Source organism: Leopardus geoffroyi, chromosome A3, assembly GCF_018350155.1.
Source record: "Leopardus geoffroyi isolate Oge1 chromosome A3, O.geoffroyi_Oge1_pat1.0, whole genome shotgun sequence".
In the NCBI taxonomy this organism is placed as follows: domain Eukaryota; kingdom Metazoa; phylum Chordata; class Mammalia; order Carnivora; family Felidae; genus Leopardus; species Leopardus geoffroyi.
In genome coordinates, this window is record NC_059336.1 from 124,959,047 (window position 1) to 124,984,907 (window position 25,861).

At 40.7% G+C, this 25,861-nt stretch overlaps 1 protein-coding gene across 1 annotated transcript; it reads left to right on the plus strand.

Moving 5' to 3' along the window:
* The first annotated feature begins 1,422 nt into the window (after positions 1–1,422).
* On the plus strand, positions 1,423–20,152 carry LAPTM4A (lysosomal protein transmembrane 4 alpha). Its single transcript, XM_045447640.1, has 7 exons — positions 1,423–2,116; positions 10,593–10,713; positions 14,595–14,671; positions 14,772–14,894; positions 17,806–17,901; positions 18,429–18,527; positions 19,518–20,152. The coding sequence occupies exons 1-7, from the start codon at positions 2,006–2,008 to the stop codon at positions 19,590–19,592; spliced, it is 702 nt and encodes a 233-aa protein (XP_045303596.1). The 5' UTR covers positions 1,423–2,005; the 3' UTR covers positions 19,593–20,152.
* The last annotated feature ends 5,709 nt before the right edge of the window (positions 20,153–25,861 follow it).

Below are 25,861 nucleotides of genomic sequence, written 5' to 3' on the forward strand. Positions count from 1 at the left end.
ATGTTACAAGGTTTTGTGTGAACTTGATTCTCTTTTATATACGTAGGAGTGGAATTGCTGGATCTTATGGCAACTCCGTGTTGAACTTCTCGAGAAACTAACTTTTTCACAACATGTGCACCATTTTACATTCTCACCAGCAATTTATGAAGGTTCCAATTTCTCCACATACTGGCTTTGTAACCTTGGATGTGAAATTTAACTTTTCTGTGGAGTTAAATAATATAAAATCACCTTCCCTATAGTTATTGTTGAAAGGATGAAATGATTCAAAATAGTGATTGAACCCCTGCACAGAACACAGTAAGGGCTATGTAATTTTGAAGGGGAGAGGGGAGTGTTGGTATGGACTAAAGTGGAGATATGTCAATTCATTATGAGTCAAATTGCTTCCACCCCACTCCATCCTTCAGTGTAGCCTGACCTAACTATGGCCTCCCATATTGCAAGTATTATCCAAACCAGGATAATTGTCCATGGACAATTTCTTCCATGTTGCAGAAGTAAACAAAGTCTCTGCTCTTCTAGAATTTACATTTTAGTGGGGAGAGATAATCAAGAAATCAATGTATAACTTCAAGCGGTGTTCACTGAAGCCATGTCAATGCAATAACCTTTACTCTGAATTCACTGTGGTCTCCAGCTAAGAATACACTTGGCAGGGTTGGGGGAGGCCTTTCTCTTCCCTAAAAGGGAGTGTACTTTCCCAACAGTTGAACCATGTATTTTTTTTTTTTTTTAAGTAAAAGCCTTAAGTCTCACACAAATACAAAATAAACAAGTGGCAAAGATTTTATTTATTCAATGAGGAAACCAGTTAACATGATAGTACCAGTTTAAAGGAGAATTTAAAGTACTCACTTATATTGTTGAATTGTGAATGGGAGATGAATTTACAAATAGATGCAAAATGACTTTCTCCCAGGAGCCTTAAGATTCATTGTCAAGTTCAATGGACAGGAGTATTTCCTTTTGCTATTAGCTATCTACAATAGAGAGTTGTACAGAGTTCCTCAAAGAAAGAAAGATGGAAAGCCCACATAGAATCAGGGTACCCAGAAAGGTGTGTCAGACTATGGCTGGTTTTTCACTTTAGGAACCCAGTAATCTCTTGGTCCATTTCAACGTGTTTCACAATTTTTCCCAATAAAAATCACTTATCTGTAAAGACCCAGCAACTAAACAGTTCTTCTACTTTATCTTGTTTTTATTTTTCTCAATCCTCTTGCTTCTTAGTTGCTTAAGAGTTAGGTGGTCTTTTCTTTGCTCCCCAAAAGAAGTCTTCAAAGTGAAGGAGCGTGGAAACCTAAAACTGTACTCTTCCAAGAAGTCCCCAATTCCCACCCCTGCATCGAGGAAGGCTCCAGAACGGGGATTAGCCCCACCCCTTTCCCAGTGGCACCGCCCCCGGCCAGCCAAATAATCAAGCTGCGCGCACAGGTCACGTGAGCAGCCTCGGTCCCGTGACGCCTCCGAAGCCGTTCGTGGCGGAGACACAGGAAAGTCCTTCGTGCCCGCTTTCTCCCACCAACTCATCTTGTCTCTGCTTCTCCCCATTAAATGCTTCTTTTATTGTCGCTCTCGTCTCGGGTATGGTAAACCGGCAACCTCTCCCGAGCTATTCTAGGCCTACGAACCAGTCCCGGCCCTCTAGTAAGAGGCGGGGATTCATTAGCGCTAAAGCGAGTCGCACTTCTGATTGGGCGTGACGTCTTGTCAATCTCCATGTTTGTCCAATCAGGGGCCGAGTCCACCCAGCTTTCCGCTCTTCCATTGGCCTGTGTGCGGGGAAGGTGGAGGAAGAGGGGTAAACCGAGGTCGCGCGAGAGCGGCGCTCGGCACTTAGTGCGCAGGTGCGAAGGAGCTGGCTGGGTCCCGGGCCAGGGGCGGGCTTGAAGACGCGTCGTTTGGATTTGGAGACTGTGGCAAAGCTATCTGGGTTCGACCTCTGGGCGAAAAGCGTTTGTCAGGGGCCCATCCTAGAACGAAGCCTGAGAGATTCCCGATGGTGTCCATGACTTTCAAGCGGAGCCGCAGTGACCGGTTCTACAGCACCCGTTGCTGCGGCTGTTGCCATGTCCGCACCGGGACGATCATCCTGGGGACCTGGTATATGGTAAGGGCGGGCGGGGCGGGAGGATTGGGGCCCTGAGGGAATGCGCATGAGCGGGAAGTGGGGGAGCCGGGTCTGAAATGTAGGGAGTGTTCACTGGGAAGGGGTGGGACTGAAAGGGAGTGTTGGGTGGGGCGAGAAGGCATAGGGGAGACTCTTTTTAGGGTGTTGTAAGTTTGAGAGAGGAGATTGTGGCCTTGAATCAGAGTGGGGTGGGTAGGAATGGGGAGATTGTTCCTTGGCACGAATTACAGGAGAAAGTCGGGGTGGGGAGAAGCGGAGGCGTTGTGGGCTGGGTGTGGGGAGGATGGAGAGTAGGGGTGGTGGGTGGGAGGGATAATGGTACTAGGATTTGGTAAGGAGTTCTGGAAAGTACCCGGTTTAGGCCCTTTTTGTACTTCCGTGATCAGAAAGAACCCTCTTCCACGTACACTCCCAGGAATTTTGTTCCCTACAAAACAATTAAGAGTGGATCCTGAGAAATGTAGCCCAGTTTCGACATTGTCTTACCGGAAAGGAAAACGAAAGATCCAGCTATAACTCAGTTGCCTGTGGTTCTTGGACCTTATTTTGTTATAATATGTGTGTGTGTGATGTAGGCAGAAAGGCCTCTGTTGTGAATCTGGAGGTTCTCTTAGAGGCAATACCTTTTGCCAGGATTTACACGCGATCTCATTTTTCCTGATTCAACTACCCCTTGCCCATTAGACGCTTTTTTATTTCAAACCCGTTCCGGTTTTTGAGACCTTTATTGAGAGCCTCCTTTATTCTGGCCACATATGGTAGCATTTCCTGGATTCCAAGATCTATGTAAGTCTGTATCATAACCAAGTTGACAGTGTTATTGATTGGTGGTTCACCAGTAATACTTTTGTGATTTCTTAACCACCATCTCCAGTATTCCTACACTTTGAAGGTAATTATGACCCTGTTGGGATAGCTTTAGGCTATAATGACTTCACTGAAGCTTTGACAAACTTCTCATATTGTTGACTTGATTGGCGGTTCTCACCAATGACTGATTTTTTGTTGTTTGAGGGTTTTTTGTTGGTTTGGTTTGGTATGGAGGATTGTGGTATTAGTGATACTGTATTGTTTCAGTTAACTTCTGTGAACTGTAAGAAGAAAAAAAAACTTCACACATTCTTTTTTGCCTTTCTGTGTTATCATTACTTCCCTACCCAGTGCCTTGAAATCATTAGTATTTGGACAAACACCAGATGACAATAATCTTAGGTAGATACTGTTTCATGGCCCACCTCCAGGGGACTACCGGACCCTCGCATTATTCCTGACTGCCCTGTTTTTTGTTTGTTTTTTTACAGTTTTGCTTTATTGATGTACATTTTAAAAAACAAAACTTCAATGTGTAGGCTTATTTGCTAGTTTCTAGGTTTGTTTTAATGTTTCCTATACTTCCATATTCAGAAATCTCATCTTACTGGCATAAAATTATATCAAATTTCCCCTCAGAAACTCTGTTTTATATTTTAACTGATTTGTAATATTGGACATTAATCAGCTAATGGACGGTAATAGCACTGTATTCCTAACTTCCTTTTATTCTCCATTTTGCCAGGGGTCTGGGTCTTCCATTTCTTTTGTTCTTAGCTCTGCCTTCCATTCCCCTAAATGAATCATACAAGGGTCCTCAAGCCTCTTACTCTACCCTGTCTGCCTTGTCCCTAGAAGATAACCCTCCCTCCTACTAAACTGAGGTGTGTCCACCAGCTGGGACTCTTCCTGAAAACCTAATCGTCCTGTTTCTTCTCAGATCCTTCCCTCCATTCACAGAACAAAGGATTTCTAACTCCTCCTCAAGAAGGAAATAACCACCATCCCAATTTCAACCATCTGAATGTAATTGGCGGTATTTCTTTCCAGTCTTTTCTAGGCAGATTTTTTTTTTTAATGCTATGGGATCAGCTCATAAAAGTGAAAGGAATTGCAGGGGAAAATATGAGTTACAAACAGCAAACCAAAAATGCAGGGAGTAAAACTTTAGTAAGGGTATTTACTCTCCCAAAATAGGGAGTGAGGAGTTTAAATTTACTCCCCACTGGAGGCACTTGACGTGAAAACATTTTACATCTCCTTATTTTCCATGCTTTAGTTTTCACAATTTTAGAAGGATGCCATAGCTGTTTTTCATTGCATGGGCTTTTAGGTTAATAGAACATTATAAGCTTCTAAAATCAATTAATCTGTCTTAAAATAAGGGATTTATTGGTCATCTGCAATGTAGAAGGCTTTGGTAGACACAGAAAAAGAGTAAATCACAGGGACCATATGCCATTGTCTATTCTGTTTCTATTATCTGCCACACAGAGGCACTCAAATGTTCTGTCTTGAAAATTGTACTTATTTTATGGTATTACACTTATTTTATGGTATTACAGAGGTTTTTGGAGCGCATATACAAAAATGAGACTTAACAGTACAGTGACAAAGGAGAGGGGAAGGTGATCGGTAACATCAAATTTTAATTGGATAAAGGACTGGACAAAGGACATTGGTTTTGTTGGTGACTTTCAAAAGTGTAGCTTCCGTACCATGGCAGTATTAAAAAACACAATTTCTGTCTAGTTGGGAAGGTGTGTAACCTTTTAGAAAACAAGACCACCCAGGTAAAGCGTAGGGTAATCTCTCTAAACAAAAAGGACTTGTCCAAACAGTGCATTTTGTTGCTAGAAGCTTCTTTACTAAAATAGAAGTAATATGGGATTGAGTGAGGTAGAACGTCCCTTCCTCCTCCAGTACCTTGTCAGGATACTCCCTTCCTAAGTTTCGGGTGGGAGAATATCTATGATGATGGCCTCTGTGCTGTTTGGAATTTGGGGGTGGGGGGTGCAGTTCTCTCCCTCCTGCTGGGCCTAGAGGCTGTATCAGTGAATGTATCGGATACAGTGCCATTGCTTTCCGGCAACTGGTCTGGTGTTCAGGCCGTTCCAACACGGTGTACTAAAGTATTAATTCTGTGGTATTAAATAGGACATAGAGAAGTCAGAGCCAGTTCTGTGCACCAGAGGTACCAGCCCTGAAGTGTTAGCTTTTGGCATTTTAGATTTGAAAGAAGCATGGGTGGCTTAATCCCTGGTCAAGTAATACAAAGTTTCAGAATGAGCTCTAGTTTAAATTCTGGCATTCCTAAAATTGTTTTCTCTGTTACTTATTGAAGAATCTGAAGCCAGATGATTTCAAACCAATTTGTTACATAGAAGTTCAAATGTTCATTGAATAATTGAAAATAGTCTTAATGAGTAGGTGTCCTCCTTCATGGTTGATGGTGTGTTACAAGAATACATTTTGAGGGGCCACCTGGGTGGCTCAGTTGGTTAAGCGGCCGACTTAGGCTCAGGTCATGATCTCCCAGTTTGTGAGTTCGAGCCGCCCTGCGTCGGGCTCTGTGCTGACGCCTCAGAGCCTGGAGCCTTCTTCGGATTCTGTGTCTCCCCCTCTCTCTGCCCCTCTCTTGCTCATGCTCTGTGTCTGTCTGTCTCTCAATAATAAATAAACGTTAAATAAAAAGAATACATTTTGAGCATTTGTAATAATTTTGTTTTGGAAAGGTTTAATATATTGCTAATTTTTCATGAATGTCTCAGCCATAAATAATCTAAAGCTAGGTGACTGGGAGAGAAGTGAAGACAGGTGTCCTCAAACTGTATTCTTTTCCAACCCTCACCCCTGACTCCTTTAAGTAAGAGTATAACCTATTTATATTTTGAAGTTAATATCTTTCCTCAAACACACTTTTTTTGTGCCTCAGTACTTTGACATGTGCTTTTTTTTTCTCCCCCCAAGTCACATTTTAAAAACAATATATTAAGGAAAATTTTAAATCTAAAGAATAATGAGATAGTATTAACATCTCCCATTTACTCATCACCCAGCTTCCACTGTTAATAGCATTTTGCCAGTTCCATTTCATTTTTTTTTTTTTTTAATTTTTTTTTTCAACGTTTATTTATTTTTGGGACAGAGAGAGACAGAGCATGAACGGGGGAGGGGCAGAGAGAGAGGGAGACACAGAATCGGAAACAGGCTCCAGGCTCTGAGCCATCAGCCCAGAGCCCGACGCGGGGCTCGAACTCACGGACCGCGAGATCGTGACCTGGCTGAAGTCGGACACTTAACCGACTGCGCCACCCAGGCGCCCCTCCATTTCATTTTTTAATGGTTAGCCCAGCTGTTTTCTTGGTGAAGCTTTTCGTATTTCTCAGCCAGAGGGATCTGGTTTCCTCACTGTGTATCTGGAAAAGTTTCTTTATACTATTTGTATGTACTTATTAAATACTACTTATTACATGATTACTAATGATTATCTTTTCATTTTTCTCCCCCACAAGATGTTCTTGAGGGAGAAAGATGATAGGTCTTTCTCCATAAAAGGTGTATAGCAGCTAGCTTGTTAATTAGAACATTTGAAGTATTCATTAGACATTTGTTAAATTAATTGCCTCCTCTTAAATATAGTAGGAATAACTCATTTGTACTGCACATTTGTAACTACCAGTAAACAACAGGAGGCTTATATATATGTGAAACATGTAACAATTTTTGGAGGTTGGCCATTTTGATCTTTATCTGCTGGCAGTGCTTTGCTGACTGGCTCCCAGTGGAGACTCTCTCTGCCTGTGAGACCCTTATCAGGATGCCCTGAAGCACACACTTTGTTTTATAGTCTCAGTAGATACTGGGTTGTGGCAGAATGTGCTTTGCAAACCTAAAGAATAATGGTTTAAAACAAAAACCAGCCCCCAAAGAATCATCTGGGATGGGTGTGGCAGCAAGAGGAGAAAGCAAAGAGGAATTCCTCTTCTGAGGCCCAGGGCTTCCGTGGGCCTGGGCCTGGTAGCCTGGTAACGGTATCTCTGTAACAAGTAAAATCCAACACATCTGGCTTTTGTTATTCTTTGTTTACTTATACAAGGTGTGCAGAAGGCTTGCAAAAACCATGTAAACCACATAATTTAACCTAATAAATGTACAGGACTGCTTCTACATTGAATGGTATGTTTGTAGCTCGTGCTGTTAACATGTTTGCTGTCTTCTGTACCTCCATATTATGAGGTTTAGAAATTAATCATTATTTAAATTACATTTTTGATTTTTTCCTGAATATAGTAAAAGGAAAAAATTGGGAATAAATATTAAGAAATTGTACATACTTGCTATTATTCAGAGAAATTTTATATCAAATTTTATATTGCAAAACTGTAAAGTCGATTTTATAGATTTTTTTAAAAATGCTACATGGAACTTAGTAGAAGTATCGAGGGACAGTAATTAAATAGCACAGGGCCTAAATAGCACAGGGTGGGTGCTCAGTGGTAAGTCTTTTAAGATCACAAGGATGGATTTTCCAGGTTAATATTTAAAATGAAAGTTGAGATTTTAATGAAATATACTGCCATAATGGAATATAATTTTTTTAAATTTTTTTAATGTTTATTTTATTTTTGAGAGAGAGAGCGTGAGCAAGCAGGGGAGGGGCAGGGAGAGAGGGAGACACAGAATCTGAAGCAGGCTCCGAGCTCTGAGCTGTCAGCACAGAGCCTGATGCGGGGCTCGAACCCACGAACCACGAGATCATGACCTGAGCCCAAGTCAGATGCCCAACTGACTGAGCCACCCAGGCGCCCCTAGAATATATTAACTCAGTGAAGATTTGAAGAACTGTGAGCTTTTAAAGAAGTAGCACTGCAATTTATTTTATTTATCCTTTCTTGGTCCCTTTGATTAGATCTTTGACTTTTGTTTAATACTCAGGGCTGTGACAGTGAAATGAGATTTGAAGTGTCACTACGAGTCTGTGGCTTATCTATGAGAAGAAAAATAGATTTTTAAAAAGTTGTTTTGGAAGTTTTTCTGTTAGACAGCACGAGAGGGGAAGGGCCATGCAGAGGGGAAGAGAGAGAATCCCAAGCATGCTCCGCAGCTGCCAGCACAGAGCCCAACACAGTGCTGCATCCCACGACCGTGAGATCATGACCTGAGCTGCAACTGAGAGTTGGACGCTCAACTGACTGAAGCACTCAGGTGCTCCAGAAAAATACATTTTTATAAGTCCTACATGCAGTAAAAATATTTAAGAAGGGAAAATTAAACTCCTAAATATTTTGGTTGTGTCATTTCCTTCATCTAGTAATTGAGTTTGCATAGTTTTCTTGACATGAGACTGTTTTTCTGTACTATGCAGAGCTACTCTTTTTTTTAAGTTTATTTATTTTGAAAGAGAGAGCCCACAGGGGAGGGGCAGAGACAGAAGTATAGAGAGAATCCCAAGCAGGCACCTTGCTGTCTGCATGGAGCCGGATATGGGATTCAAACTCACGCATGAACTGTGAGATCTTGACCTGAGCCAAAAGCAAGAGTCAGATGCTTAACTGACTGAGCCACCCAGGTGCCCCTGCACAGAGCTATTTAACTATGACTGTATAGTGTTTAGCAAAGAATAATTTGCTGGATTGATTTCAAACTGATTTTATAAGGCTTCAGTAGATACATCTGATTGTTCAATAATTAATTCACCTAGTTGTATTAGCTCCTACGCCTATACCACACACTAGCCAAAACCCATTGCAGTAAAAATGCTCCCCCCCCCCCACAAAGAAAATCAGCCTTCAACTGGGGAGCCACCTTGCAAATATGATTGTCCTATGTAAGACCTTTCAAGAGTTGAAGGATGAAGTACCTTGCTTTTGAGCAATGCAAGGGAAAAGGTATGTTACTGAACATATTTATTTGGACAGTAAAGTATAAACATAGCCTTAGATAATAGCGTCTTCTGGAAAGGCCTCAAAACAGGAGTTGCTTAGGAATTGGTATAAGTAATCCTGTGGTGCTAAGAAGCTGGTTGTCTTAAATGGAATCAGGTTTGTGTCCTTGCTCTAACCTTTGTCCTCTGTAACACAAGTTATTTCGCATGCTGAAACTTAGTTTCCTCATCTGCAAATGGGCTTTAGTAATATTTACTTCAGCAGGTGGTTGGGAGGAATGAGTGAAATAATATACTGTATGTGAATATGCTTAGTATACAGTATATTCTCAATAAATGTCAGTTGATTCTGAATTTGGTATTGTTTAGATCCCCTAACCTTTTTGAATTATTAAAATTCGTTTGCATGTCATAGAGAATGTGCAGTGCCTCCAGCTGATAAAATCATTTATCATTCATGGTGGATAGGAGAGAGCTATGTAATAGAGTTTGTTTAAAGTACAGTTGATGATCAAGGCTCTAACATACCTTAAAAGCATCAAATGTTCAGATTTTTACAAAGGGAGGAGGATATGTTTCTGTGCACTTTAGATAGGGAAGCCTAACTCCAAGCCTGGGTGGTTTTCTCTATTGAATCATTAACAGGACTGTTTTTGAGCACTTCAAGAAGCGGTGCCTCCTGGCATACTGCAGGGATTCTTTAACCACTGGAGGCATAAATAATTACCGCTTCAAATAGAGTTACAACCCTGGTAAACTAGAAAAACTCACCAGATACTATGATGGAATTGCAGCAGGAAATTTGACCAAGTCTCAAGATGTTTCTCTGAACGAGATAAAGAATTCTGTTCAAAGATTGCTGATTAATGGGAAGAGGACGCCTCCTGTGCTTGGCCCGGTTCTCTTTTCTAGTGACTGAGGTGGAGATACTGATTACATGCTGATCATATTTTTAAATGCTGGGAGCTAAAAAAACAAGATAGTAAATCTGTGGGGTGTCCACCAGAAGATCTTGACAGGCAAGAATATAAGATGAAATCCCATTGCAAATGTATCAAGCCCTTATACTAACTGTACAGATTAGAATCCAACTAACTGTACAGGTTCAGGTGGTAGCTTAGCAGGATCAAGTGTGAAAAAGAATGAAGGGTTTTAGGGAGTTGCTCTCATGTAACATTCCAAAAATTTATGAAGCCAGTGTGAATTGGGCTGCATTAATTGAAATTTGTTAGCTTAGGCTCTAGCGGCTGAGACCCTGCTGTGCTCTGACCAAGCTGATCTTAACCTCATTTTATTGGTATGTCCAACAAACTGGAGCATGTGTATAGAGGAGAGCAGAGAGGTAAGCCTGCTGGATCACTATATTCTTAACTGATGGTATTACATAAGTAATGTTGGATGAACTGTGGCTTCTTCAAACTCAGAAATTCTGAGATTGGTGTGTGAATAAACATGTGATTCTGAACATGAACAATCTGTAATGATTCCTTTTAATCATTTTGCCATTTTGTTGATGTTAACGCAAGTTCAGGCAATACATCTTTTCTCTGAAACCATTAAGTTTATACTTTAGGAAATAATTATTTTTCAGCTGTTCTTCTATGGTATTGCATACTATTTTATCTACAGGTTAATCTGTTATTTTCTGTCTTTGTTACTGCAAGTAAAACAGTTTAACTATGGAAAGACATCCGAAGATTGTGAAGACTGTTTCCTGATTAATAATATAACAGATACCAAACATCTTATCTTTCACAGGTGGTAAACCTATTGATGGCAATTTTGCTGACTGTGGAAGTAACTCATCCAAACTCAATGCCAGCTGTCAATATTCAGTATGAAGTCATTGGCAATTACTATTCATCTGAGAGAATGGCTGGTATGTTTTTAGGTGAAAATATATCCTTTAATCACACACACACACACTATTCAGAGAATTGATTAAATTATTGTTAAGTTCTTTTACTTGCTGAGGCATAAAAGTGTTTTTGTGGGTTTTTCAAATTATTCAGTGAGAATTATAATTGAGCACTTTTGCCCAGAAAATGCTATGGACTACTAGATTTTTGAGAAATATACATTGTATACCTTTGATTCCTATCTGGTGCTGTGGAGATGATAAGAAGAAATTACAAAAAGACTTGTGAGTCTCTGAAGGTCAGCTAGCAAGTGTAGTAGAGGATGGGAGCAAATAGGCTTACGGGAACATGTGAAATATGAATTATTGGAATATTTGGTGATATCTTTTGCTCAGGGTCACAATTCTAAATATATATCTATCATTTAGATGAAGAAAGACACTGTTGGAGTTAGAAATAGAAGACATTCGTGTAAATTACCTTTTTAAACCTGTTTACTCTCCAGTAACATTTTCATTATTTATCTTTCTCTAAAACACAGGAGCAGGGGTGCCTGGGTGGCTTAGTTGGTTAAGTGTCAGACTTCGGCTCTGGTCATGATCTTGCAGTTTGTGGGTTCGAGCCCCGTGTGGGGCTCTGTGCTGACAGCTCAGAGCCTGGAGCCTGCTTCGGATTCTGTGTCTCCCTCTCTCTCTCTCTGCCCTTCCCTGCTCTCACTCTGTCTCTCTCTCCTCTCAAAAATAAATAAACATTAATGGGGCACTTGGGTGTCTCAGTTGGTTAAGCAGCCGACTTGGGCTCAGGTCATGATCTCATGGTTCATGAGTTTGAGCCCCGTGTTGGGTTCTGTGCTGACAGCTCAGAACCTTGAGCCTGCTTCAGATTCTATGTCTCCCTCTCTCTCTGCCCCTCTCGTGCTCTCTCAAAACTGAATAAACGTTAAAAAAATTTTTTTTAGTAAATAAGCATTAAAATTTAAAGTACAGGTTCAGAAATATTTTAGTTAAGATTGTATATTATGAATAGAAATTTAATGTTCGAACAGAAAATTATGCCTCAAACTTTGCAGTATGAACAGCTTTTTTGCGTGTTGATTTTTTTAAATTTCACTTCAGAAAAATGTTCTGAGTTCTCATATGTAAGTTGTATTTATAATATTATAGGATTTAAGTTACCATATTTTTAGTTTTATTAGCTTTTATTGTAAGTTCTTGAGCTTCATTAAATTTATGGTCTTCCCATAAGCTTATGAAGTTGTTTTTTAAAAAAATTTGGTTGTGGGGGCACCTAGTTGGCTCAGTTGTTAGAGCACATGACTCTTGATCTCAGGGTTGTCGTTCAAGCTCCATGTTGGGTGTGGAGCCTACTTAAAAATAAATAAATAAAAATTGGTTGTTAATTTAAATAATTCACTGTCTACAGGGCCAGCTGCCTTTTCTAGGATTCAAGTAGAGTTTTGTGGGCATCTGTTGACATTACAGTACGAAATCACTAACAGTTTTTTACACTGTGCTTTAAAAAAATTTTTTTTTAAGTTTATTTATTTTGAGAGAGAGACAGTGTGAGTGTAGGGAGGGGGCAGAAAGAGCGGGGGAGAGAGAGTCCTAAGCAGGCTCCACACTGCCAGCACAGAGCCTGACATGGGGCTCAAACTCACGAAACTGCAAGATCATGACCTGAGCCGAGACAAAAAGTTGGATGCCTAACCGACTGAGCTACCCAGGCTCCCCTTTAAGTGCTTTGTAAAAATGTGTCTACTAAAAAAAATAAATAAGTAAAAATGTGTCTACTGAGTGTCCATTCAGATCTTTATAATCCTTTAATTATGTTGTCAAGTGTGGTAAAAGAAATACCAAGAGCATATTAGAAACCTCCCTTCTGGAGTTTGTTTTTTCTTAAGTAGTCTGTTTCTCTATTTAAAATAAAAACCAAAATACAACGATGAATAAAACTTTAGTTTTTAATGCCTGTTTTTGGTATTTTAGGCTGTAAAATTATATAAAACCTGCTAATGTTGGCATTTTTCAGCATGCAGTGTCAGCTTGTGTTTCTCTTTAAATCAAGGTGTAGAAAAAGATTTATGGCTGTTGACATTCTTATGCTGTGGCTGGAGCTGCAGGGATGAAGCCACAGGTTTTACTGCATGCTGCATGGCTGCCGTGGCCACCGTAGTGGGAATCAGATACGGAGTTAGCATACTTTTGTTGATTCTAGTTCTGCCAAAACCTTTATTGAGAGAACATAAAAATGTGTAGTTCTTGGTCATACAGTAGTTTGTGTCTCTAACGGAAGTGGAACGTTGACCCTCCCACAGGCGCAGTGTTAAAATGGCAAGTTAATTTCTGATCATTGGCCTGCGGCTGATTGTAAATAATGAGGTTTGCAGTTAGTCAGCTAAACAGAATATGACCCTCAATATATATGAAATGCTTCTGCAACATATACAAGCTGCTTTTCAAATATGAATTTAACCTTAATTTTATTCACTTTGGTAACGGGTGAACACTTGGGGCCCCCTGGAGGAGGTTCTTGAATGTGGTGGTGGATGGAAACCTGAGGTTCATATCTGTGCGTTTAGCCCTCATAATTTGTTTGCTTTATTGAGTCACAAATATTGGAGTGTCTCGTTCTAGGTATTGTGTATGTATTTTTCACCTATTATTCCATTTCTCCCCTTTTTTGCTACAGGGTAGCTAAAGGATATCCTATATCCTCTAGAAAAATCTAAAGACAGCCCTTAACTTAGCACCAAATACTGATGATGTTTATACTTCCAAGTGACAAGATGATACATGATATCATGTGTGATATCCAGCAGTTATTCTAATCATCCATCATCATTAGTGCCTTTCTGGTTCTTAATATCTATCCAGAGTCAAAGAATTAACTTTAGATCTGCTAAAAAAAAAAAAAAAAAAACCTCTCAAGTGTGGCTTAGTATTGTTGAGATTACTCAGGTGTTTTGTGAGGTAATTAATGAATTTGGATAACCTTGAGGAAGGAGACAACCTGAGACAGGTGAAGAACAAAGAAGAAAATGGGCTTGTTAGAGCAGTGGAGAAATCAAGGGCAAGGAGTGGGGAGCAGGGAGTTCCCATGTTGGCCTAAGAGAGAGGAGGTTAATGGAGAACCTTGAATCTCTATATTTTCTCTTGAGGCCAGAGAGGGCAGCTGTAGTGCTCTGAGTTTATGTGTCTTTTAAGCAGATACCAGCCTTTCCCTCCTGTTGAACCCTGCTCATTTCACAAGACCCAACATGTGTCATTTCTTCCATATTTTTTCCCTGATTCCCCAAGGACAGCTAATCCAATGTAGCACTTGCCACATTGGATTATCATTATCTGCATGCCTTCAGACTCTTAGGCTCTGGGCAGAGACCTGTCTCCCTAGCAGAGTGACTGGTTGATGATAAGAGTCAATGAGTTGTAGCAATTTAATAAACAAAAAGGGGTGAATTCCTCAAAACTTCATTACTTAATGCTGAGATGGATTTTTTTTTTTTTTAAAACTCTATTGGCTTTAGGTTTTTTTTGGAGGCATTCTGGAAAATACTCATTTTTTTTAAGCTAGCTTTAACACGTAATTTTGTTGGGGTGCCTGAGTGGTTCAGTTGGTTGAGCCTCTGACTCTTGACTTTGGCTCAGGTCATGATCTCATGGTTTCGTGAGTTCCAGCCCCACATCAGACTCTGCTGATAGTGAGAAGCCTGCTTGGGAATTTGTCTCCCTCTCTCTCTCTGCCCCTCTCCCCCTTGCTCTCTCTGTCTCTTCTCTCTCTCAAAATAAATAAAAATAAACTTTAAAAGAAACCCCCAAAAAACAAAAAACATTTCGTCATGAAGAGTTTCAGGGTTTTTTTTATTGCATAAGTAGCTTAATTAGATTTTTTTTTGTTTTCTTAGATAATGCCTGTGTTCTTTTTGCTGTCTCTGTTCTTATGTTTATCATCAGTTCAATGCTGGTATATGGAGCAATTTCTGTAAGTACCCTATATTTTTGACTTTGAGTTTGACCTTTACTGAGTGGCACTTAATATTTCATATTTGTGTTGTGATGTTGTGATTATTTTTTTTCTTCAGTATCAAGTGGGTTGGCTGATTCCATTCTTCTGCTACCGGCTTTTTGACTTCGTTCTCAGTTGCCTGGTTGCTATCAGTTCTCTCACTTACTTGCCAAGAATCAAAGAGTATCTGGATCAATTAGTAAGTGTGTATACTAATTCATTTTAAGTACAGTATTTAAATCAAAATTTTGAGTCAGCTTTCGGTGCTATTTTTATTTTAATCTACCCTGTTTATTTTTAAAAGTGTTTCAAAATAATTATTGCTCCTCTTAACTACCTTGTTAAAGCCAGTAATATACATAGGATATTTTCTTACCGTACCACTTGGATATTCTAGTATTAAAGTCTCTAAATATGGGGCACCTGGGTGGCTCATTCAGTTGAGCTTCTGACTCTTGATTTTGGCTCAGGTTGTGGTCTCATGGTTCATGAGATCAAGCCTTACATTGGGCTCTGTGCTGATAGTGGGGCCTGCTTGGGATTGTCTCTCTGCTCCTTCACCCCTCCCCCAAAATAAATAAGTATTTTTTTGAAAAGCCTCTAAAGGTGGATATCATAGAACTTAAGGAGTAGTTCAACTTTTGTTTTGAGTATACCGGTACTATAATCACTTGGCTATACAGGCTTCCCCTTCTATCCAAAAGCGCATTCCTTTAAAATCTTCTGTAAGCTGAAATGTTGTAAATGTTTGTTCCCAGACCCCAAAAATAATCTTAGTCTTTTCTGACACCCAAGGGCACGTCTTGCTAACAGATGCCCAAAATAAATAGAGGTAAAGCACAAAGGCTCACACACCCAGTTCAGAGCTGTGCAGGCTGGATGCTGAGCTGCTGAATGTAGTTCCCAGGGGAGGAGCTTGGTAAGGCCCCTCCCGCTGCTTGGGGTGTGCTTGGCCTCTACAACAGCTTGCTGCAATGCAAACACTGGATGCCATTTTTGCTTCTCCCCTTTTTAATTTGCCAGCATCAATAGCAAATATTTGAGTGCTTACTGTATCCTTCCCTCTATTCAAGGCAAATTATTGGTGAATGGTGTAGATACAAACATAAACATAACTTCCTCTCTCTCGAGGAGCAGACATGAATTGGGGGAGTTAAGACATGAAGATGTTATCTGTGTTAATGAACTATAACTGTTACACAGCATTCAGTGAGGAGCTTAGATTAGTGCCCTGTGATGGAGGGGTGGGGAGCCCTCTGGGTTGGAGTAAGGTCTGCAAGGAGGTGTGAAGTCCAGATAAATGGAAGTTCATTTCAAAAATGCTGTCGTTAGGAATTTTCTCCCGACTTGGCAGATATCCTGCCTATTGTATCTTGTGTACCACCAAATTTATTCATTCAGAAAACATTTGGTGGTTGCTGCTTCTGTGCAAGGCATTCTGCTAGGTTCTTGGGATACATCAGTAGAACTCATTTGCTAGTAAAGGGATTGGAAAATTAATTGACAATTACTGCAGTAAAACTGTGAAGGAAAAGTATTGGCTGCGTGAGTGGATATCATACCGATGTCAGACCTGGGCTGGGAAGTGAGACTTGAATTGCACTCAAGAGTGTAGTAGGAATTAAGATAGGGAAAATACAGGAGCAAATGTCCCAGGTCGGAGACCCCTTGAGGCAGGAAGGAACATGGTATAGTCAGAGGACTAAAAGGGGACCATGGTGGCTGCCACATAGAGAAAGGGAGGGAATCAGCACGTGATGAGCTAGAGAGAAGGGGTTGGGGGCAGGGCCTGGTGTCCTGGTTGGCCGTGGTCAGAAACTTCCTCTTGTCTTGACAAGATCTCTTGTCTTGTCATGTCGTGTCTGGCTGAAAGATTGCAAGCTTTCTGAATAAAATCTGTAGTGTTCCCCATGAGCTGGTCTCATTCAATTTTTGTCCTTTTATTTATAATAAAGGTTTAAAGAACAGTTTTGTCCCAAGGAGACAGCTGTGTTTGGAGTTGGTGTGTGGATGCTTTTTTCTTTTTCAGTCCTTTGGGATTTTTACATGCTGCTTATTTTTGAAAATTATTTGGGCCTTTGTATTTACATTTCCGTTAAAAACAGATATGTTTTTAAAAATTAAATGAGTTTTATAGGAAAACTTTAGGGTGAATTTTTTTTACTATTCCTTTTATAGACCCCAGTGGTTTCTCCACTCTGTCGTTATATTCACTTGGTCTCTCAGAATGGAAATACTTTCTTTTTTGGCCGGCTTATAAATCCTAAATTACTCCTTTGTAGTACCCTTAAAGTTGAACCCTTCACAATGGAACATAGTCTGCAGTAAGCCACAGAATCTTACCTGCCTTTATAACCAGGGGCATGCCTTCTTTTTGCCCCTTTCTGATGAGCATTGAGACTGACAGTTGGCTCTTAGAAAAATTAATTTCCCCACGTAGGACTAAATGACCCCTGAAACTTAGGTAAGCCTTAGCACTTCGTAACTTAGCAACTCAGGGACAAGTCTGCAGTCGCATACAGGAGATCATCTTTTTCCAAAGGCCAGCAAAATGTAAAACAGGGAAGAAGAAAGATGAGCTCAGCTCATACAGCAGAATTCAAATGCATCTTAGGTGTTCAGTAGCATGCATTCATGATGATGAGGCTTAAAGGTACAGTGAGTTCAATTCTGTTTACTAGTTTTTATTAGAATATCGGTTCTGACTTTGGTGCTTTTCTGTTTGTATTTTTAAGATGCTCTCTAGACTGTCACAACGTGCAGCTGCCGTAGCTGAATTATGAGTGAATGTGTATGTGTTTGGTTAATAAACTTAATGGTTTCGAGCAGTTTTAGGTTAACAGCAAAATCAAATAGAAAGCACGCCCTTCCCTCCCTTACTGTCCACATCCCAGACCGTAGTGGTGCATTTGTTACAATTGATGGACCTACACTGACACATCGTTATCACCGAGAGTTCCTAGTTTACACTGGGTTCTCTTACATTCTGCAGATTTGGACAAGTGTGTAATGATGTGTATTCATCACTGTGCTATCCTAGAGGGTAGTGTCCCTGCCCTAAATATCTTCTTTCCTCTGCCTGTTCACCTCTCCACCCCCTTTTTTTATAGCCTGATTTTCCCTACAAAGATGACCTCTTGGCATTGGACTCCAGCTGCCTCCTCTTCATTGTTCTTGTGTTCTTTGCCTTATTCATCATTTTTAAGGTGAGTTGCTGAACTAAATATTTGGGCTGTGACACTGTTCATCTAAACCTTTTTGTTGTCTTTTCTCCTCATAGTTCCAACAGTTAAGTGATAGTGTTTATTCGGACATAGTAGTAAAAATAACACCTAGGTAATGTCCTTCTCATTTCCAGAGAGTGATTGGAAATACCAGGATCCTTCCTAAGTGTAAAGAACATCATTATGTTTTTAGAAGTAGCTCATGATTTAATTGAAAATCTGTTCACATTCCAAAGGTTTAGAGACAGAATTTCCTTGGCAGCACAATGGTTATCAGACCTGAGTTGAAACCCCAGTTCTGGTTTCTCTGTAAAATGATATTAATAAAGCTTGGGATATTTGAGTGGGGGCAAGTAGGCAGAGGGCCTGGCTTGTGCTAGGTCCAAATGGGTGTCCATTCCCTTTTCCAGGGAGAAAGTACACGGAAAAGCATTAGAAGTCACCTTAATTTTAGAACAGGTAGTCTGCTGAGTTTCTGGCATGTGTAAATTTTGTTTGTGTTCTTTTAGGCATATCTAATCAACTGTGTTTGGAACTGCTATAAATACATCAACAACAGGAACATGCCGGAGATTGCTGTGTACCCTGCCTTCGAAGCACCTCCACAGGTGAACGATCTTTTAATACATTAAATCTTCAGTAGTTGTTATTGATCATTCTTAATGAGCCTAGGTCTTGACTGGCTCTTCAATGCCGTGTATGTGGTTTAGGACACAAATAGCTTAAATCCACAAGATGTAACATTTCCCAGTTGGAAACCTGGCTACATGGGTGAGAGACACCCTGCACTGCTCTGCTCATTCAGTTTGACTGTTAGGTTGGACTCGTAGGTAGTCTTGAAAAGGGTTGCATTTTGCAGAGGAGATCAGACAGGAAACAGCCGTGTGAGCCATGCCAGGCTTATGGCTTCTGGAACCTCTAAGGATGGGGTACTGTCATTTACAGCTTGTGTTGCTTTTAAAAAACATCCACACGATCAAAAGGGGGAGCTGAATTTTCTGTGGGGAGATGAATGCAGTGGGTTCCAGGAGTCTGTGGGGAGGCCTCCTTCCTGGGACCCTTTAGTTGCTGCTGTATTATCTTTCCAGGTTTTCAACATGGAGAATACATGTGGCCCATGTAGGACCCGCCTCTCACACTTGAGTCACTTAGGTTGGAATGCCACTCTTACATAGATGTGCCCTTTACCCTAGAAGAAATGATATAAAAGTACCTGGCCCTTGAATTATAGATTCTGATGAAATTCAGGATCCAGCATCTTAATGGAGGCTTCCTTTAGCATGGGTCAGTGGTGCCCTTAACTTGGATTTGCAGCCCCTGAGGCACTGGTTCTGTCAGTCACACTGTAGGGAAGAGGGGAGAACGGTGCTACCTACTTCCTGTCAAGGTGCCCTGGTGGCCTCCGGTCAGTTCAGAAGCAAAACTCCATCTTCCCTTCCTTTGCCCCTCCCTCTTTAGCAGTCTTGGATCACCTCAGTTACGCTCAGGAACTTTTTAGCTAATAGTTTCTTCAGCTAAACTCGGAAAGCATTTGAATTATTCCAGACAGGAATTTTTCAAGGTGATTTAAGTCTAATACAATTTTTTTCTCTCTTCAGTATGTTTTGCCAACCTATGAAATGGCAGTGAAGATGCCTGAGAAAGAGCCACCGCCTCCTTACATACCTGCCTGAAGAAGTTCTGCCTTTGTCAATAAACCCTATACCAGCTTTTCTTCTTGTTTATTTTACAGAATGCTGCAATACAGGGCTCTTCAAACTTGTTTGATATAAAATACACTTTCCTTTGTTTAAGCATTTATTTTCAAACACTAACAAGCTTTTTTGACATCTATTCGAAGTCGGTTTTATTTTGTTTTTTTTTTTATCGTTATGTCTATTACATTTTAATAGTGTTTTTGAAGACAATCTAGGTTAAGCAAGAGCAAAGTGCCATTGTTTGCCTTGAAAGGGGGGAGGGTGGGGTGTTCTCTACACATTTTCTTTTGTAACTTTGCACTTTCTTTATACAATAGTTTGCATTTTGGTTATTTGCTGCCCTGGGTACTTTCAGGAAGAATGACTAAAATATTCAGGGTGAGTAAGTTGGGTATAAGATCTGAAGTTTTCGGCTATGAAAACAGGAAAAATCTATACCATTTTAACTTGACTGTGGAAGATGACGGTTGCACGTTTCTAATTTGTATGTGTTTCCATCTTTGTGATAAGATGCTTTAATAAATCTCTTAAATATTTACTGTTGTCATTTTTAAAAAAAAGATTTGTTACCCTGTTTTGGTAGCTAGAACCTCACATTTTCCTTTACAATAAAGTCAAGACTATTGGGATCTTTTGGTACTTTGAGAACACAATGCTAGATTTCACTTGAAAGCATTTCTTTAGTTCAGTAACACAAATATTATTTAAAGTTAATATATTACTGGACTCACTGGCCAGGAATTAATATTATGGTTTGTTAGAAAAGTTATATGATGAGGGTAGCAAGCTGTGGGGTTTTTTTTAATATTAAGAATTTTTTTCATATTTGTGTATTTTTGAGAGAAAGTGTGAGTGAGGGAAGGGTAGAGAGGGAGACACAGAATCCGAAGCAGGTTCCTGACTCTTGAGTTGTCAGCACAGAGTCGGACGCACAGGCCTTGAACCCACCAACTGCGAGATCATGACCTGAGCCAAAGTCGGACGCTTAACCGACTGAGCCACCCAGGTGCCCTGCAAGCTCTGTTTTTATGTAAAGATCATTTAGTAGTTAAGTAATGAGTTCATCAAGAATAATTCAACATAGGGGAGGGGGAGAAAAAGAATAATTCAAGGTAAGACGTGTCTGTTGACCTTCGGAGGGGAACCAAAGAGAAAGCAAGCAGACTGCGGCTTATAAACCACACTAAAAATTTTCTCCTGAAAATACACCACTCTGCATCTTGCTGAGAATGTAGCAGTAGTGACCATGTACACATACATCATATAGACCTAACACAACCAAAAAACATACTTGACATGTTTTTTAAAGGGAGAACAATTGTTTGGCTGCAATCTCACTTATAAACACCCACCACCAAAGTAAAGCGTAAACTAGGAAAGTACAGTTGTGTTTGGGGTATGCCCAGTTTGGGGTAGTAGAGGGTATTTTACTGATATCTTTATCGTTTTAGAAGATTTCCAAATCAGGGATAACTTCTCTGAGCTAGGCCTCACTTTGTTTCTTATAAAAACTGAAATAGAGGGCCACCTGGGTTGGCTCAGTCAGTTAAGCATCCAACAACTCAGGTCGTGATCTTGGGTTTGTGAGTTCTAGCCCTGCGCCAGGCTCCGTGCTGACAGCTCAGAGCTGGAGCCTACTTCAGTTTCTGCGAATCCCTCTCTCTCTGCCCCTGCCCTGCTCACACTCTGTCTCTCTGTCTCTCAAAAAATAAATAGAGGGGTGCCTGGGTGGCCCAGTTGGTTAAGCATCCAACTCCTGATTTTGGCTCAGGTCATGATCTCATGGTTCCTGGGATCAAGCTTCGTGTCAGGCTCTGTGACAGCATGGAGGCTGCTGGGGATTCTCTCTCTTTGCCTCTCCCCTAGCTTGTGTGTGCCCTTGCCTGCTCGCTCGCACGCTCTCTCTCTCTCTCTCTCTCTCAAACTTAAAAAAAAAATTGAACTTTTGCAAGAGAGCCATTGTTTCCTTAGTTGGTTTAATTCTGTTCTCTGTTGAAGGTCATGCTAAGGTGTATTTAGATATTAACCAAACTTAATAGCTATTTTTCAGTAGTGAGATTACATCAAAATGTGAACACATTAGGTCCCTGACTTGGTGGGGCCCATTTTAGGGGTGGGGGTGGTGTTTGCCTGCAATCCACAGCCAAGCTTTGTGGGCCCAACTGGGCATTTTTTCTCCTGGAGTGGAAATGGGCCATCATGACCTTTAATCACGACTTCATTTGAAGCAGCTTTATCTTGTGGAAAAGGACACTGGCCTTGGAGTTTATAGAGAACAGTAACAATGTGTTAATCCCAATCATTTCCCCTAAGGAAGGGGAAAAAACTTAAGATTGTTAAGGGGTCATGTTTCCAGTAAAGGGAAATCTGTTGTCACAGAACAGTTAAATATCCTAGTGAATATATGCCAAAATTGTTTGCCTTAAAAGGTAATTTTTTTTTTCTTCTGTCTGCTAGTTCTGGAGAAAAACCGTAGTAGTTTAGTATTTTTGATTCAAAAATTCAGGTAGAGAGAACATTGAAGATAAACGTTTAAACATTTGGCCTTGTTTTTTTTCTAAATAGGAAGCAACTTTGCCTTAATTAAGTAGCTCATAAATGTCAGCATTCTGACTTCTAAGTTTGGCACTCCCTCTGAAATTCCCACAAAAAAAGTCTCTTGAGATCCTGATGCTGGCCTAAATCCCAAAGTCCTGTTATGCTTTTTAACTTCAGTTTTGGTTTTTATCATCCAACATTGTTGACTACCCAACCTCTTGGCTTTCACAACTTTTTGTGGGGGTTCGCCTGTCTTCATCAGCTGCAATTTGCTTCTGTCGCTTTTCCACTTCCATCTGCTTCTGTCCACTCTGCTCTGCTTTTGGCCTTCTACACATTCTCAGCACTTACTGCTATGAATGTGGCTGTAGAAGCTCCGTAAAGTTCCAAGTGTTTCTGAGGCCTCTCAAACAAAATTCGGGTCCTGTGAGGCCCTTGTTCCCAAAACCGAGCTCACTGGAACATGTGTTTTCCTGGCATCATTAGCACATTTTATGCAATGGAAAGAGCATGGTCTTAGGGATCATCTGCTGAGTTCAGTACCCAGTTCACACTCTGTGGCCTTGAGCAAACGTTTAATTCAACCGATAAACTTTGAGTGTATATTTTGTCCCAGGTTCAAGAGACATAGAGATGGGCATAGTAGTAAAAATTCCCTGGTCTCCTTTGAGTGGGGAAAGGCAATTTAAAACTACATAGTAAATTAGTGATAGAACTATAGAAAAAAAGAATGGGGTGGGTACAATTTTTGTGGATGTCATGAAAGGCCACACTGAGAATAATGTGATATGTGAATGAAACGTGAAGGAGAAACAACATCTTAGAGGGACGTGCAGGAGAACCCTTGGAGTGTTCAAGGAATAGCCAGCTTGAGTGAAGAGAGTAGAAAGGGAGCAGCACGGAGAGCAGTGGGCCGTGAGCTCAGGGAGGTATTGGGTTGGCCGCTGTATGTAGTTCATCGTGAAGACTTTTAGTAGGAGGGGAGCCTACTGGAGGGTTCCGAACAGATGAGAGTCCTAAAATGACTTGTGGTATAGCTTCTCTGAATCTTCTCTAGGAAAAGTCTCTGGTGGCTCAGATTTGTAAATAATAAGTGATACAAATCATGTGCAGAATCTAGAGTGCCTGGCACATAAAAAAATCAGTAGTTCTTATAAAACAGGTTGGGTTACGTACAGGAGTTGTTGAGAAATCAGATACTGGATTCAGACAGGCTTGGTTTTCAATTTCAGTTCTGCCACTGATACACCGTGAGTCTGGCCAAGTCACTTAGCCTCTGTGAGCTTTAGTAGCAACATATGACTTCATAAGAGAAGGCAGTGTGTACAGTGCTTAGCACAACAGCAGACTTACAGCAAGTCCTCAATACATCCATAGATGTTGAAAAATTTTTAAATATTAGACGGTTTTAGTAAATTAGGTAGATTTTGTAAATTGGCCATTCTCTCTTCCAATCATTTGGCAAATGGGCTACCAATGAATTAGCTTTGAAAAATGATTTGTTGCGGAGCCCCACAGTGGGAGGTTCGTTCTATCCCACAACCCTGGGATCATAACCTGAGCTGAAATGAGGAGTCAGACCCTCAACTGACTGAGCCACCCTGGAGCCCCATAAAGAAGAGGATAATTTTTAAAATTACAAGTATACCCATTCAGTTACCATTTCTGGTGCTTTTCATTCTTTTTGTAGATCTACATTTCCATCTGGTATCATTTTTTCACACTGAGTGGAGCCTGCTTAAGATTCTCTCTCTCTAGGGAAAATGGGTGATGGGCATTGAGAAGGGCACTTGTTGCAATGAGCCCTGGGTGTTGTATGTAAGCAATGAATCACGGGAATCTATCCCCAAAACCAAGAACACACTGTACTTACTGTATGTTAGTCAACTTGACAATAAATTATATATATATTAAAAAAAAAAAAGTATTCTCTCTCTCTCTCCTGCTCCATGCTCTGCGTAGAGACTTCCTGAGATTCTCTCTCTCTAAAACAACACTGAAAAACATTATCTTCTTTAAAAGATAATTAACTGTTAACCAAAAATAAGTGTCACAGAGGGTCAACACAAGGAATCTAGTCAGCCACTCATGTGCAAGTGAGTTACTTAACCGTCATTCAGCAGGCAGGAGGGCCAGGGAATATAAATCAGGTTTCCTGATGTCTTGTCCAGATTTTGTGCTAACTGAATGACGACAGATACAAAACTCCTTTCAAACAGACCGGAAACTCTTACTCTTTCTGGCTTCCAGGTCTGAAACTCTTCTTCCTTTTCAGTCCTTCCTCTCTCCATTCCTTGCTCACACACCCCCTCGTGACAATATTTACACAGCGCTCTATAGCTGCCAACTCTTCCGTGTCTGTTACCTCACTTGATCCTAAGAACAACTCCAAGAAATGCCTAGGTCAGGGGTTTGCATCTTCTTGACTTTATGGATGCAGAAACTGAATCTCAGACCGGAGTTAAATTCCCCGGGATGAGGGATTCATAGCTTGGTGAAGGCAGGGCTGAAATTTCAATCTTCTGACTCTCGCGTGTGTGCTCATTCCATCAGCCCTAAGTTGCGTCTCTCGTGTGCCTGAATCCCATGTTGCTTGGGCATTCATTTTACTTCTCAATTATTTTCTCACACAGGTCGATTTTGTCCCTCAATATAGAATTCTAGATTGTCAGGTTTTTGTTTTTCATTCAGTACCTTGAAGATGTTGCTGCACTGTCTTTTTGTACACATTGTCTCTACTGAGAAATTTTCCGTCATCCTTAACTTTTTTTTTTTTTTTTTTTTTTAGGGGTGGGGAGGGTCAGAGGAAGAGAGGGAATCTTAAGTAGGCTCCACACCCAGCATGGAGCCCAACATCAACACGGGCTCAAACTCACAAACCATGAGATCATGACCTGAGCCAAAATCAAGAGTTGGACGCTTAACCGACTGAGCCACCCAGGTACCCCTTGTTCATTTTTTTTTAACTTTTGGTGATTAAAAGTTTTGCTCTGTCACTGGTTTCAAGCAATTTTTAAATAATGTTCCTTGATTTTTTTTAAATGTACAATGTACATTAAAAGATGTAAGGTTTTACGTGTGTGTGTTTCTTGTGCTTGAAGCTCATTGGGCTTACAGGTTTCATCAAGTTTCAATTTTTTTTCGGCCATTATTTCTTCACATATTACTTCTGTCTTCTCCTTCTCCTTCAGGGATTATGTACAGCTGGAAAGATAAGGATAAGCTTCCTATAATGAAGTGATTTGAGATAGGCTTTGGGAATTGGCCAGGATTTGAACTGGTGGAGATGTGGGTAGAACACTTGATAACTTATTATTTTGAGAGACAGCAGAGCAAGCACGAAGTGGGGAGAGGAAGAGATTCCCAAGCAGGCTCTGCACTGCCCCATGTGGAGCTTGAACCCAGGAACCATAAGATTGTGACCTGAGCTGAAGTCAAGAGTCAGACGCTTAACCAACTGAGCCAGCCAGGTGCCCCTGGATAACACATTTAATACAAGGGGATCAGGAGAGGAGAGAGGACACCAATCTCAGCCCGTGTGGCTGGGAGAATACTGTTTCCACAGGCAGAAATGAGGACTAATGGAGTTTATTAACGAGGAAGATGTTGAGGGGCGCCTGGCTGGCTCGGTCGGTAGAGCATGTGACTCTTAATCTCAGGGTTATGAGTTCAACCCCCATGTCGGGTGTAGAGATTACTTAAAAATA